General features: G+C 46.2%; 1 protein-coding gene and 1 long non-coding RNA gene across 7 annotated transcripts in view; one reads left to right on the top strand and one right to left on the bottom strand.

The window, feature by feature from the left end:
- Positions 1–825: 825 nt before the first annotated feature.
- On the bottom strand, positions 826–13,867 carry LOC311607895. The gene is made up of 3 exons (XR_014782784.1): positions 12,259–13,867; positions 10,551–11,110; positions 826–1,329 (listed from the first exon to the last, which is right to left on the bottom strand). It is a non-coding gene; the product is annotated as an uncharacterized lncRNA (long non-coding RNA).
- COBLL1 (cordon-bleu WH2 repeat protein like 1) overlaps positions 11,364–13,873 on the top strand; it is a 150,324-nt gene continuing 147,814 nt past the window's right edge. For 4 of the 6 annotated variants that reach the window (XM_084800072.1, XM_084800069.1, XM_084800071.1 and 1 more), the window contains exons 1-2: positions 11,368–11,641; positions 12,115–12,241. In XM_084800072.1, the coding sequence (XP_084656198.1) occupies positions 11,632–11,641; positions 12,115–12,241 (137 nt within the window). In that variant the 5' untranslated portion in view covers positions 11,368–11,631. Of the gene's footprint in view, positions 11,642–12,114; positions 12,242–13,873 lie in introns of all 6 variants that reach the window. The other 2 variants (XM_084800068.1, XM_084800066.1) reach the window with 1 other exon arrangement.

Below are 13,873 nucleotides of genomic sequence, written 5' to 3'. Positions count from 1 at the left end.
ACAGAATTTTGTTCACTTTAAACTTGGGATTGCGTAACTCCTCAGAGACCCTCTGTCACCTTTTCCTTGAAATGCTACTCAAGTATAGCCTGGCATCTGCACACGGAAAAGCAGTCTCCTCGTTCCAGATTAAGATGTGAGTGAAGTATCTTGCTAGTCACTTCAGGAGTGATTCTTGGGCATGTTATAAATGTCACACTCTGTCGATGCCACGAGAACGCACTATCTATAACTAACATTCCTTTAGCACCCAAGAGTTTCCTGCCAGCTCTTTCTGCAACATCTCGCTTTTTAAAAAGTCAAGGAATTAAAAAAAAAAAATCAGTTGGATATGCTGATACAGCTTTTGAAACAAAAGCCTCTATTGGTGGAGTCTGTGCTTCAGATGTCATTCGTCAAAGGTGTGGGAAAGGCCAGCACACTATCATTTTATTAGTTTCATATACTCATGTTTCTTTCTCTTCTTTCTTTCTTTCATGATTTTTTGTTTTGTGTTTGTTTGTTTGTTTTGAGAGATGGTTTCTCTGTGTAGCCCTGTCTGTCCTGAGCTTGCTCTGTAGACCATGTAGACTCACAGAGGTTCACTTGCCTCTGCCTCCCGAGTGCTGGGATTACAGGTGTGTGCCACCCCGCCCAACTCCATATACTTGTATTTCTAAGCCAAGTCAATGGGTAAGATGTGGGATTCTGCAATTATCCTAGTTTCATTGATGGGAGTTTACAATTTCTTACCTGAAAAAAATTATTAATTTTTTCCCAATAACTTGGTAAATATCAATCAACTTCCCTCAGAGATCACAAAACAATGAGGATTTATTTGTTGCTTTGCGTTTGTTTTATTGTGAGATAGGGGTAGTGGTTGAAATGAGACATGCTCCTGTAGTAGTCTCTGGCATTTAAACATCTATCTGGCCTCTGCTTGCTGCTGCTGCTGCTGCTGCTGCTGCTGCTGCTGCTGCTGCTGCTGTTGCTGCTGCTTAAATCTTCAAGTCACATTCGGTTTGCGCTCCTGCTCTGTTCTGACAGTGAAAGACGTGGACATTCAGCTTCCTGTTCCAGCTACCATGCACGATGCTTGCTGCCATTCTGTCCCGACCATTATAAACTCTGGAACCATAAGCCCACCATTATAGGCTCTCACCCTCTGGAACCACAAGCCCAAATAAAATCTTCCTCTGTAAGATGCCTTAGCCTTGGTGTTCCATCACAGCAACAGAGAAGTAACTAAGAGTCAAGGCTGACTTTGAACCCTATCCTCTTGCCTCCATCTGCCAAATGATGGTACTGAGTGTAAGTTGTGCCACCAGAGCCTGTGAAACCTGAAGAAGACTGTAGTGATAACAAAGGGATCAACTGTCAAACTGATAAGAAAACTGAACACTACAAATACTATTTCCAGATTTAATAAACAAGATACATGATGGCAATACTTTAAACTTCGGAGAAACGACAACAATTTAGCCTAGGTAAATATTGTATGACACATACTTATAACAAAAATCATTCTCTTTTATTCATCCATACTTGAAATTTAACTGGGCATCTTGTATTTTATCTGCCAAGGCTGCCTGCAGCTATATCATAGTTTTTTTTAAATGTATATATCTCTATATCTATATATTATCTATCCATCCATCCATCCATGTATCCATCCACCCATCCATCTATCTGCCTATCTATCTATCTATCTATGTTGTGAGTTGTGTGTGCCTGTGTGTGTGTCAGAGGACAACCTGCAGTAGTCAGTTCTTTCCTTCCATTATGTGGGTTCCAGGGATGAACACAGGTCCTTAGCCGTTGAGACATGCACCTTTCCCACTGAGTCATCTTATCAGTCTGCCCTTTTTGAATTGGTACATATTTGGGTGTGCACAGTGATGAGTTTCACAAAGATACTGTCATTCAAGTGTTTTGTGTACTGGGACCGTAATCACCTTGCCATGTGTCCCTTTCCTTCCCCCCTTTCCCCCTTAGACCTCACGCAGTACACTAGGTGTCTAGACTTATTCCTTTCCTTTAACTGTAACTGTCTTCTTTGACCCGCTCCCAAACCTGCTTCCAAGTCCACTACTTGCTTGTGGCAGCCACCATTCCACTAGTCTTTCCTGTGCATTTGAATCCTGTTAATAGGAGAAAGAACATGCAAAGTTTGTACATGCCTAACACATGGAGTTTTATTTTGTTTTATTTTACTTTTTTTAATTTTAGAAAATTTGTTAGTATATAGAAAGTCAGATAAGATAAAGCATATAGTTTCTGTGCATACCCTCTTGGGATCCTTTGTTGCTAACATGTTTCACACATGGAGTTTTAGACACCATAGTTTGCTTTATCTATAAGAGGTTACTTAGAAACATGCCTGGCCTTTTCATTTTGCATGATATCCCTACAGGCCTGTGTTTTTGCCACTGGCAGGATTTTATTATTTTTTAAGTCTGGAATAGTGTTCATTTGTAATTTCTTTTTTCCCATTTGTCTGTTGACACTTAGGTTGTTTCCATGTCTTGTCTATTGTGAATGGTGCTGCAATAAATCCAGGAACATAGGTGTCTTCACACAGCGGCAACATTATCTCTTTGAGGAGAATTGCTGAATGGGGGCGGGGGGTTTGCAAGTGGGCTCACAGTTTTATTTTTTAATTCCTTTAGGAATTGTTCTATATGATGGTAACACTGATCTCCATAAAAAACAGATCACATACTTTCAACATACAATGGCACAGAATATACATTACTGTTTGCCAAGGAAGGAAAGGGACCATAGTGAAGAAACAGGGGGCCAAGGCAAACCCAAAAGCCAACAGGGCACACTCCAAATTCTGAACCACCATGTCTGATGTCAAAATGCTCTTCAGAGCTCCACCTCCTTTTAGCTGTGTTGACCACAATGTGCTCCTCTCACTTGGGTAGGTTTCACACCCAGTCTTCAGCTCTCCTTGGCAAGTATCCCGTGGCTGTGGCATCTCTAGTATATTAGGGTCCCCAACACAATCCAGGCTTCATCTTCACAGCCTCACAAAATGGCCTCAAGGAAGGGACATCCCTAACATCCCTCAGTGGCCCCTTTCTTGTGTCCTTTACAGGCAGAACCAGGAGGCCAAAGCTGCCAACTTCTGCTGCTTGCTAGGGCTGGCCCTTCTTCTAGGTCCATTTGCGTCAGCTTTCTGTTGGTGGTGTTTTCCTTCACTGCTGTATGGGGTCTTGCCCTGAAGTTCCCAGCCCATTCATTCCATTTAGCATCAGGCTTTTCTTTATACTTTGTATTTCCTTGAGCACTGGACTAAGGTCCATTACACTTCCTGCTGGTGTTCCTTTTCTCATCAAACTGTACATTTTGCATTTCTCTTTGTCTTGCTTGCTCTTTTTTCATTATAGATCTGTAATAACAGTGACCACTAATGATCATATGGCGGCACAGGCAATACTAGGGGGTCTTCTGCCTCTTCTGTCAAGCCATTAATTCAAAACTCCCATTTAGCCTTTTAGCCTCAGGCAGATTTTCAGGACAAGGTAGAAAACCAGCCACATTCTTTGCTGAAATACCACAAGAATGGTCAGTAAGTCGCTTAATAGTCTCCCTTTCTGAAACACCTGTGCTGGGCCCCCTCTGTCCACATCAGCCTCAGCACTTCTGCCTTCCATGCTCCCACCAGCATGGTAAATTAAGCCTCACTTAAATTGTTCAACTACTTTCCTAATCCAAAGTCCCAAAGTCCACATCGTGCTAACAGATAGCATGGTCAGGCCTGCCACAGCAACATCATACTCCCTGGAACCAATTTCTTTCTTAGTCACTGTTGTATTGCTATGAGGAGACACCATGACCAAGGCAACTCTTAACAAAGAAAGCATTTAATTGGGGGCTTGCTTACAGCTTCAGAGGTTTAGTCCTTCATCATTGTGGTGGGGAGCATGGCAACAGGCAGACATGGTGCAGGAGCAGCTGAGAGCTGTATCCTGCTGGGTAGGCAGGGAGAAGGAGAGGGAGGAGGGAGGGGGGACACCCCCCCCTTCGGCTTGGCACAGATTTTTGAAATACTAAGCCCCACCCCCAGAGACATACTTCTTCCAACAAGTCCACATCTCCTAATCCATCCAATCCTTTCAAATAGTGCCACTTGCTGGTGACTAAGCATTTAAATACATGAGCTTCCGAGGGCTATTCTTATTTCAAACCACTGCACTTATTGTTGCAAAAATTTACCAAATACTTTAGAGAAGCTCTAATTCTATTTTTTTAAAAATGTTCACCTGGTTTACTTTTTTTTTTTTCCTTTCTGTTTCTTTTTATATAATTCCACACAAGTTAAGCATATTTTTAGTTAGGGTTTCTACTGCTATGAAGAGACAGGATGACCACAGCAACTCTTATAAAGGTAAGCATTTAATTGGGCTTAGATTACAGTTTGGAGGTCTAGTCCGTTTTCCTCATGGTGGGAAGCATGGCAGCACACAGGCAGACATGGTGCTGGGTAGACAGCTGAGCGCTCTACATCTGGATCAGCAGGCAGCAGAAAGAGTGGCACTAGGCCTGCCTTGAGCTTTTTCTGAAACCTCATAGCCAACAAGGCCACACCTACTCCACCAAGGCCACACCTCCAGCAATGCCACTCTCCATCCAGTCTATGGGGGTCATTTTCACTCAAACCACCACATTCCACTCTCTGGCCTCATGGGCTTACATTCAGCCCAACTTCAAAAGTCTCCATTGTCTATAACAATCTTAAATCTCGTTACAAATCTCAGATCTCTTCTGAGATTTATAATAATCTTTTAACTACAATCCCATATAAAATTAAAACAAAAAATCAGACAATGTACTTCCAACATATAATGATACAGGATATGCATTAGGCTCCAAAAGGGAGAAAGAGGAGCATAGTGAGGAAACACTGGACCAAAACAAGACTGAAAACCAGCTGGGCCAACTCCAAACCCAGCAACTTTGTATCTGATGTCCGAAAGCTCTTCAGATCTCCAAGTCCTTTCAACTTTGTTTACTGAAACACACTTCTCTCTCTTGGGCTGGTTCCACTCCCTGTTATCAGCTCTCCTCAACATGTGTACCATGGCTCTGGCTTTTCTAACATCTTGGGGGCTCTAAGGCACTCTAGGCTTCTTTGAAGGGACATTCCTGGCACATGTCTGGCCTCAGTGGCTTTCCTTAGTCGCAGAGGGAGATTCTATACGGCCTTTCTTGTATCCTTGATTCTAAAGCCAGAACCGTGTGCCAAGTTCTGCTGTTTGCTGGGGCTGGAACATGGCCCATCATTCAAATATATTTCCACCAGCTTTCTGTAGCCCAGGCTGGCCTTGAACTCAAAGATCTGCCTGCCTCTGCCTCCTGAGTGCTGGGATTAAAGGTGTGGAGCACCACACCCAGCCCTGAGGTTTTTTTCACTTCCTTTCACTTTAATTCCTCTTCACAAAACTTTCCAAATTGGAAGCTTTGCTGGGTGAGGTCTTGCTCTGACCTCACCACTCCCTTTATCCCACTTAGCATCTGGCTTTTCTTTAATCTGTTTACACTTCCTGGTCCCCTTTCTCCACAAACTGTACATTTTGTATTTCTCCTTGCTCAGCTTGCTCCTTTTCATTATAGATCTGCACAGCGGAACCACTAAATAACCAAGCAACATCGTCAGTACTCGGCTGTCTGGCAATCCCTATCAAAGCTATTAATCCATTACTCCTCAATGTAGTTTCAGGCAGATGATGATGATGATGATGATGATGATGATGATGATTATTTTGGCCATGGCAGAAAGCAAACACATTCTCCAAAATATCACAAGTGTCATCTCTATGCCACATTCTAATATTCTCCTCTGAAACCTCTTGAGCAGGGCCCCCCACAGTTCAAGTCACAATCAGAACCACTGTCTGCCAGGTTCCTATTGGCTGTTGGCTCATTACGCCCACTTAAAGTGTCCAATCACTTGTCTAGTTTAAAGTTCCCAACTGTTTCACATTCCTCCAAAGAAAAGCACTGTCGGGCCTATGACAGCAATTTCCTAATCCCTGGTACCAACTTCTGTCTTAGAGAGTCTACTGTTGTGAAGGGACACCATGACCATGACAAGTGTAATGGAGGACATTTAACTGTGGCTGGCTTACATTTCAGAGGGTTAGTCCATTATCGTCACAGAGAGACGTACAGTAGTACATATGCAGACATGGTGCTGGAGACGTAGTTGAGTGTTCCACATCCGGATCAGCAGGCAGCAGGAAGACAGAGGGACAAGGGCTTGGCTTGAGCTTCTAAAACCTCAAAGCCCTCCCCCCCCCATACACTTCATCCACCAAGGACACACCTACTTCTACAAGGCCACTCCCTATAAGCCTCTGGGGGCGGGTTTCACTCAAACCACCATAGCATATAATTTTACTTGCCTTTTATCACTCTACAGTGAAAATTCTCAAGCAGGGTGTGATGGTTCTTGGTTGTCAACTTGACTACATCAGGAATCAACTGAAACCTAAGCAGCTGGGTACACCCGCGTGGGATTCTTTTCATAAATAAATCACCTGAAGTGGGAAGATCCACTTTGAACCCAGGTCTTTTGGGGTGGAAAGATCTACCTTGAATGTGGGCTCTCTACCTTCTGGTGGTGGCAGTTTATATAAACAACATGGAAGAAGGAAGCTCTCCCTCCCTCTTCATCTGTTTGCCATCGTTCTTGCTGGCAAGTCCATTCCTTCACTGGCATTAGAACATACCTTGGGACTCTGGAATATACTGAAGACCAGCTGGGACACCCAGCCTCACGGACTGAACAACTACTGGATTCTTGGACCTTCCATTTGTAAACAGCCATTGTTGGACTGGCTGGACTGCAGCCTGTTAGACATTCTAAAAAGTTCCCTTCTCTCTCTCCCCCCGCCTTTTCTGTTCCTCTAGAGAACTCAGATTAATGCACTAAGTTATTGCTTAAAGATATTCATAGGAAAATTGACATTTATTTTGAGAGAGTCTTGTGCAGCCTAGATTGGCTTTAAATTCAATATATACTTAAGGCTGAACTTTTAACTTCTGATCCTCCTGCCTCTACCTCCCACGTGAGGAGAACCAATATTTCCTCCTTAAGAAGGCCAACTTACTTACCATCTATTATTTTCATTTTGTTTTGTTTTGGGTTTTTTTGTTTGTTTTTGTTTTTCAAGACAGGGTTTCTCTGTGTAACAACTCTGGCTGTCTTGGAACTCGATCTGTAGCCCAGGCTGGCCTTGAACTCATGGAGATCCACCAGCCTCTGCCTCCCAAGTGCTGGGATTAAAGGTGTGCGCCGCCGCCGCCGCCGCCGCCGCCGCCGCCGCCGCCGCCGCCGCCGCCGCCGCCGCCGCCGCCGCCGCCGCCGCCGCCGCCGCCGCCGCCGCCGCCCCCGCCGCCGCCGCCACCACCACCACCGGGCTGTTTTCAGTTTTTGGCCAGGGCTTTTAATCTAAAAAATCCTTTTTATTGTTGAGTGTGGTGCAAGCCTTCAGAGGCAGAGGCTGGTGAATCACTGTGAGTTCGAGTCCAGCCTAGTCTACAAAGTGAGTTCAGTCTGTATACAGCACTATCACATAGAGAAACCCTGTCTTGGGAAAAACAAACACAAAATAAAACAAACAAAACAATCTTTCTTACACTCCTTCCTTTCAAGAATGTTTTGTAACAGTTTTCTCTCAGACTGAAACATCCCTTAAGCCGGAAAGTAAACAACTCAAGAGAGCTTCAGGAAGTCCCTGCAGCTTCACAAACTCCCTGGGTCCTTCTCTGTCAGACTAAGCAATAAAAGCAGATCGTTCCTCTCTGTTCAAGTGAAGCCAAGTTGTCCCAAAACAGTCAAACTGACCCTCAAGGAAGATTCTCAGAGAAAAAAGCTGCAAAAGAGAGCCTGAGACTAGACCAGCTACCTAGTAGAAGAAGAAACCAGCCAAGCCACCTGGAAGAGGTTTCGGTCAACTGAGGCACCTAGAAAGGACATTCTCCAAACTGTTGGGCTCCCCATAGGCTGTGCAATGTGCTCCACGTGCCCAACTCTGTGAGGTGCCACCCATGCTTGTGGTGGGCTTTGGTGATTTGGCCGTCCCTGAGTCATTCGGCAGTGTTTGTACTTTGATCTGTTGTGGGTGCCCTAATGGGGTGAGTAGATGTATGTTGCATCTCCCCGGGAAAAGTTTGGTTGCACAACCAATGTCTCTCTCCTCTCCCGCCCCGACCCCCGTTCCTTCCTTCCTTCCTTTCTTTCTTTCTCTTTCTTTCTTTCTTTCTTTTTTTTGAGACAGGGTTTCTCTGTATGTATCCCTGGTTGTCCTGGACTCACTTTGTAGACCAGGCTGACCTCGAACTCACAGCGATCCACCTGTCTCTGCCTCCCGAGTGCTGGGATTAAAGGTGTGCACCACCACGCCTGGCATTACATCCAATTTCTTAAGTGAAATCTTGAAGGTTTCTTTCCTTTCCCTGTTGCACAAATATTTGCAGACTGACTTCTATGGTCCAAAGGATACATTCAGAAGACAACGGTGAGCACAAAGCCTCTTCAGTCCAAAACCCTCTTGGTCTGTGTCACCATTAATCGTCTCTGTCAACTTTGCTGAATGTGGAATAACTACTACTAAAACACACCCGTAGACTAGTCAACAAGGATAGTTCTAGGTTAACTAAGGTGCGAAGACCACCCCAAATGTGAGCAACACCTTCTCCTGGGCTAAGGGTTCATATGGAATAAAAGTGGAAGAAAGGGAAAAGCCAGGCCAGTGCTGGCACATGCCTTTTCTCATTTTCCTGGCCACCATGGCATGGACTGCTGTTTCCCATTGCACCTTTGATGATATGATGAATGGACACCTCTAAATCCCCAAAATGATGAGCTGAAACACCCTCTGCCCCCCCCCCCCCCCAGTTTTCTGTCAGGCATTTTGATTACAGCAATGAAAAGGTATCTGAAACAGGTGTGTCAGCCTTTGTCCTACCAATCTACGTGGGCCAAGAGGAAACGGCTATTTCCATCCCTGCTGTCTGCAAAGCCTTCCTGAAGTGAATACCTGAGAACATGCCTTGAAAACGATGGGTCTGGAGAGATGGTTCAGTGGTTAAGAGCACTGCTTGGTCTTCCAAAGGACCTGGGTTCAATTCCCAGCACCTACATGGCAGCTCACAACTGTCTGTGACTCCAAGATCTGACACCCTCACATATACATTAAAATTAAATAAAATATAAGAAAGAAAGAAAGAAAGAAAGAAAGAAAGAAAATGATTGGATGGAGTAGGCAGTGAGATTTCCAAACAAGGAAACTGAGCAACATCTGGACAGACTTGAATAGCTTTTCAGAGGGACTAGGAAGGAGTTTCCCCACCATTATGTTTTTAAAAAAATGTTTCTAGCAACTATAATTACTATTTTGCTGATAAAGTAAGCAGTTTCAAGATTGTAGCGTGGACAGTAATAAATTGGAACATGAAGTATAGTCTTGGTTCTGAAAGCTGCTAAACATAATTTAGTGACTTAATCCCAAAATAGACTATCAGTGCTCTGGGGATTCTGTTGTAAATTCCCAGCCTCTCCAGGGGGCTGTACCCAGGGTGATGGGTAACAATTTTAGGACCCTTCAACTTGTGCCACCTCTATTTTAACACATCTCTGCAGGATTACAACAGCAGGTTACACCGTGGAGACTTCGCGTTCTTCTTGATGTGATTCTACCAGGAGGTGAAACATTTCACTTGCTCAAGTAAGCCACTTGGATAGGCTCAATTTCATTGCATGGAAAGTATGACCCTGCCCTATGCCCAAGAACAAAAGGATGGCATGGAAAACTGCTGTCATGAAAACTGTTCTCAGCAGTTACGAAATGCTGTGAAAAATGTCTTATGTTTCAGATCAGCCTAACTGGGATTCATAATAGTACTAGTGTGCCATAAATCAAGGTTGAAACTAATTAAGTGCTTGATCCTGTGATTCAAAGTTATAAACGTTAAGTAGTTTCAATGTTACTCACTATTTACGGCTTGTCTACGCAACAGCTGTAAATCTACTCGATTCCAGTCAGAAAGGATTCATAAACTTGTCGAACCTGTGTTATTAAAGTCTAAAATCCAGATCCATTATGATCAATTGCATCATTAATAATCAGATTATTTAAAAGCAACTTTTAATGATATGGTTCTAATATAGTCCTCCCAGAAGCCGCCATGATCCCTGCTTCCAATTCCAACTGAGACTACATTCTTCTTTAGGGAGACTAAAGAATGCCCGTAACAAACATAGTGCTAAATACTGGGTAGTGGTTAGTACCTTTTAATCCAAGAAATTATTGGTGGCAGTTGCAATGAACGGACAACTGAAGAACCTTTAATTCAGCATGGGTTATAGACAACATTAATGTGCACCAGTAAGCTGAATCCTTTCTGTTATCCTACATCACCCTGTTATGGTTACTGCAGATCTGTTGTCACTTGAGGTATTCAGTTATTTTTAATTTAACATTTCCTGGCGTAGGCTTTTTTGGACTCATCAATAACAAACATGATTCTAAGAATGAAGTGCAGATATGCAAATGTACCTGTTCCAGGAGTTCGCTTTCAGGAACCGAAACTGCAAACTTTTATGTTTAAAGAAATAAGAGATAAGAAAATAGGATACTAGGCAACAGATACAATCAATATTAGATGAAGAGTTTATTAAGTGGGCATAGGGAGAGAAGGAAAGGAGGGAGGGATACCCCAGAGAGAGGAGAGGAAAGGGTAGAGGGAGGGAGAGGGAGGGAGCGAGGTGGGGAGAGAGGAAGAGAGAGAGATAGCGCTTGAGACAGAGACAGAGGGAAAGAGGAAGAGGTGAGGGTAGCAAGATGTGTCTGTCCTTTTATATACTGGGCAGGGCCACGCCCCCACGGCAGGTAAGCAATGACATCATAGGTAGGCCGACTGAAGCAGAATCCTAACACAAACAGGCAAGCACTGCCTGAGATTTCTTTATTCCTGTGACATTTTCAGGAGGCCAGTATCTATGCTGTTCTTTCTTAGCTTATAGACTGTCATTATGAGAATGTCCAGTCTTCGAATCACAGCTGTTGGATGTTTACATCAAGAGAAGCATGCCTGGGGAGACAGGACGAGCTTAAACCTGTCATGGATTAGAAAGATCACAATGTCAGAGGTGCCGTTTACAGGCTAGCAACCACAGGGGTCAGTAAGTTTAAAAATAATAAATAAAATAAAATAAAATAAAATAAAAATCCTGCGCTTGTAAGGTCAGCCTGCAGGTGGTCAATCATCAGGATCTGGTTCGCAGCCCCAGTCCATCCTAGTTTTTTTGACGCTAGGTACCCTCCCTGTCTGCCCACTGTCCCTCATGGGTTCGCGGGGCTTCCCAAAGCTCTGCGCTGGCAGTGGGGACTACAAAGAGCCGCCCAGAAGCTTCCTCTCCTTTGGCCTCCCCAGCTGTACCCTAAAGCCGCGTGTCCCAGGGGTGCGGGGGGGGGGGGGAGGAAATTCCTCTTCGCTCGCCGTCCCCGCCCGCTCGCCCTATCCGTCCCCTCTCCGGCTGGCTGCCCTGCTCGCTCCGATGCGGATCTCGTCGTCACCCTCATTTCTGCCGGGCGAGGTGGCCTAGGAAGCTGAGAGCTCTGGGCTCCAGGCAGTGCCATGGGGCAGGGTGAGTACAGGAGCTTGCTCTGGGTGCCGGAGCCAGCCGAGCGGGGGCGGGGAGCGGAGCTCAGGGCGGAGTGCGTAGGGACTGGATGGACCGAGTCCCCTAGCTCAGGCAAGGGTTTGAGAAAGGAGGGGCGCTGCGCTCCGCAACTCTTCGCGAAAAGTTTGCAAGGGACTCAGTTCGTACACAGCCGGACGCGGGAGCTCAAGCACTGCGGGCGTGGCGACCGTCCCGCGCCCGCTCCGCTCCTCCTCCTTTGCAGCCCCGGCCGGAGCGCGCCGCCCCTTCGCCGCCAACTGGCTGGGGGCTACGGCCGGGGCGGGGACCTGTAGCCGTCGTCGCGGCGCCCTCGGGCGGGGACCGGCCCGCAGGTGGAAGCGCTCTGGGGAGGCGGGTCCGCCCCCAACTGCTGTGGGTCGAGGCGGGCTCTCCGCTGGCCCGCTCCCGCCCTGACCCGCCGGCCTCTCCCACCCCAGCAGTGACGCGCCGCCTCCGAGCCCGAGCCCACGCCGCGTCCAGCAGCGCGATGGACCGCAGCGTCCCGGATCCCGGACCCCGCAGCGCGCCCCGCACCCCCGCCACGCAGACCGCCGGCTCCGCAGGGTAAGCAGGGTAGCCACCTTCCCGGCCGCCGAGGCCTCGCGCGTTTCACCTGCCAGCAGCACGCTCCCCGAGAGCCGCCTAGTCCCGGGCCGAGCCCCACGCGGTCGGGGACTGCGTCCTCCCGGGCGCCCCAGGGGTGGGGATTCGGTGTTTTGGGCAGGTTTTCCGACCCGGGTTGCGGAAGGCCAGGCGAATGCCAGGCGCTGGGTGAGGAGTCCGGGAGCAAAAGTAGTAACAAAGGGCCCCTTGTTGGGGCTCTGGAGCGGCAAGGGACGACACCTGTAAGTGCACTCCGGGAAAGGAAGGAAAAGTTTCCTTGGCCAAGCTCAGGCCCAGGCGGACGAGTACTGTCAAGGTGACTGCAAGGAAGGGGCTTTTGGAAAGCTCACCGAAGGCGCAGCAAGGTGTGCCTGCTGTCAGCCCGGCTTGACAGTTCCGGGAGCAGGCGGGGTGCTCGCCTCTGCCTGGGGGTGTGTGTATGTGCCTCTGGCCAATTGGTGATGCCAAAACCTTTGCAAAGTCGCATTGGCAAACAGCTATACTTTTTACCATCACGTGTTTGAGAAACGATTGGAGGGGAAGGGCCTGTCACATGGTGAGTTAATATTAAATGAAGCATGCCTTCCTGCCAAATATGCTAAAAATCGTTTGGTTAAACGTTTGGGTAAACAGTAGTGAGAACAGGTAGTCCTGCGAGGCCGTGGAGAACTTGCGAATAACCTTTGTCGTGGTAAACCCCTGTCCTAGTTAAGAATGCCTCATGGCCTTCATGTAGCCTCTTTCCCATAAGGCACCCCAATTTCTTTATTCTTTGTTAATCAGAACCCAGAAATGCCCTAAACAGAGTATGAACATTGTGGAAATAGGAACGTTAGGGAACAGTTGACTTTGTAAGCAATGAATGAAAGTCGTTCAGTTTTTTTTTTTTTTTCTTTTCTGGTTTAAAAGTGAAGAAGTCATTTTTCCCTGGAACATGACAGGCGTTTCCTTAGGAGCAAGTCACAGCATGTTTATTCATCAGAGGCCATGCGGGCATTGGCAGTTGTCTAGAGGAAACATGGAAGAGTCTCAAGGCAACATGACTAATCTAACAGATATTTAGTGTAGTGCTTACGTAGAGGAAACGAACAGTGTATGAATTTGTTCATTTTTTTCCCCTCTAAATTTCGATCTTCTCCATGCAAATATTCCTATTGCTGTAGAGCTACACTTTTTTTTGGGGGGGGGGGTCCGGTTTTACACCGTTTAGATACTAACGTTTAGGATTCCATATATTCTTGCATTAGCATGCATGAAATAGTAAATGCGTTGGTAGGATGCGCATAACACAAGGCCTGGAAACAGCTGCAGGTTTATATAAGTTAATGGTGAACCAACTTTCACAAGAGTGCATTCAGAGAGCTAGGAATTGGCACTGGTGCGTTTGATAATAGGTTATTTCTCCATAAATGTCCATTTATATAGAGCACACTTACCAGGGCTCAGGAACCCGTGCTGCTTTTAAGTAGGCCAGGTGAGTTCAGATGTTCAGGTAGCTCCGTGGTGGCAAGCCTAGAATACCCCAGGTTGTGTGTTTGAGCACTAGAAAGCTAAACTAAGTAGTTCTTTTTTAAGAGTGTAAAACATTTTGCG

This window comes from Acomys minous (genome assembly GCF_964271855.1).
Source record: "Acomys minous genome assembly, chromosome: 10".
NCBI lineage: Eukaryota > Metazoa > Chordata > Mammalia > Rodentia > Muridae > Acomys > Acomys minous.
Note: the sequence above shows the minus strand (reverse complement) of the source record. Positions and strands in the feature narration are given on the sequence as shown.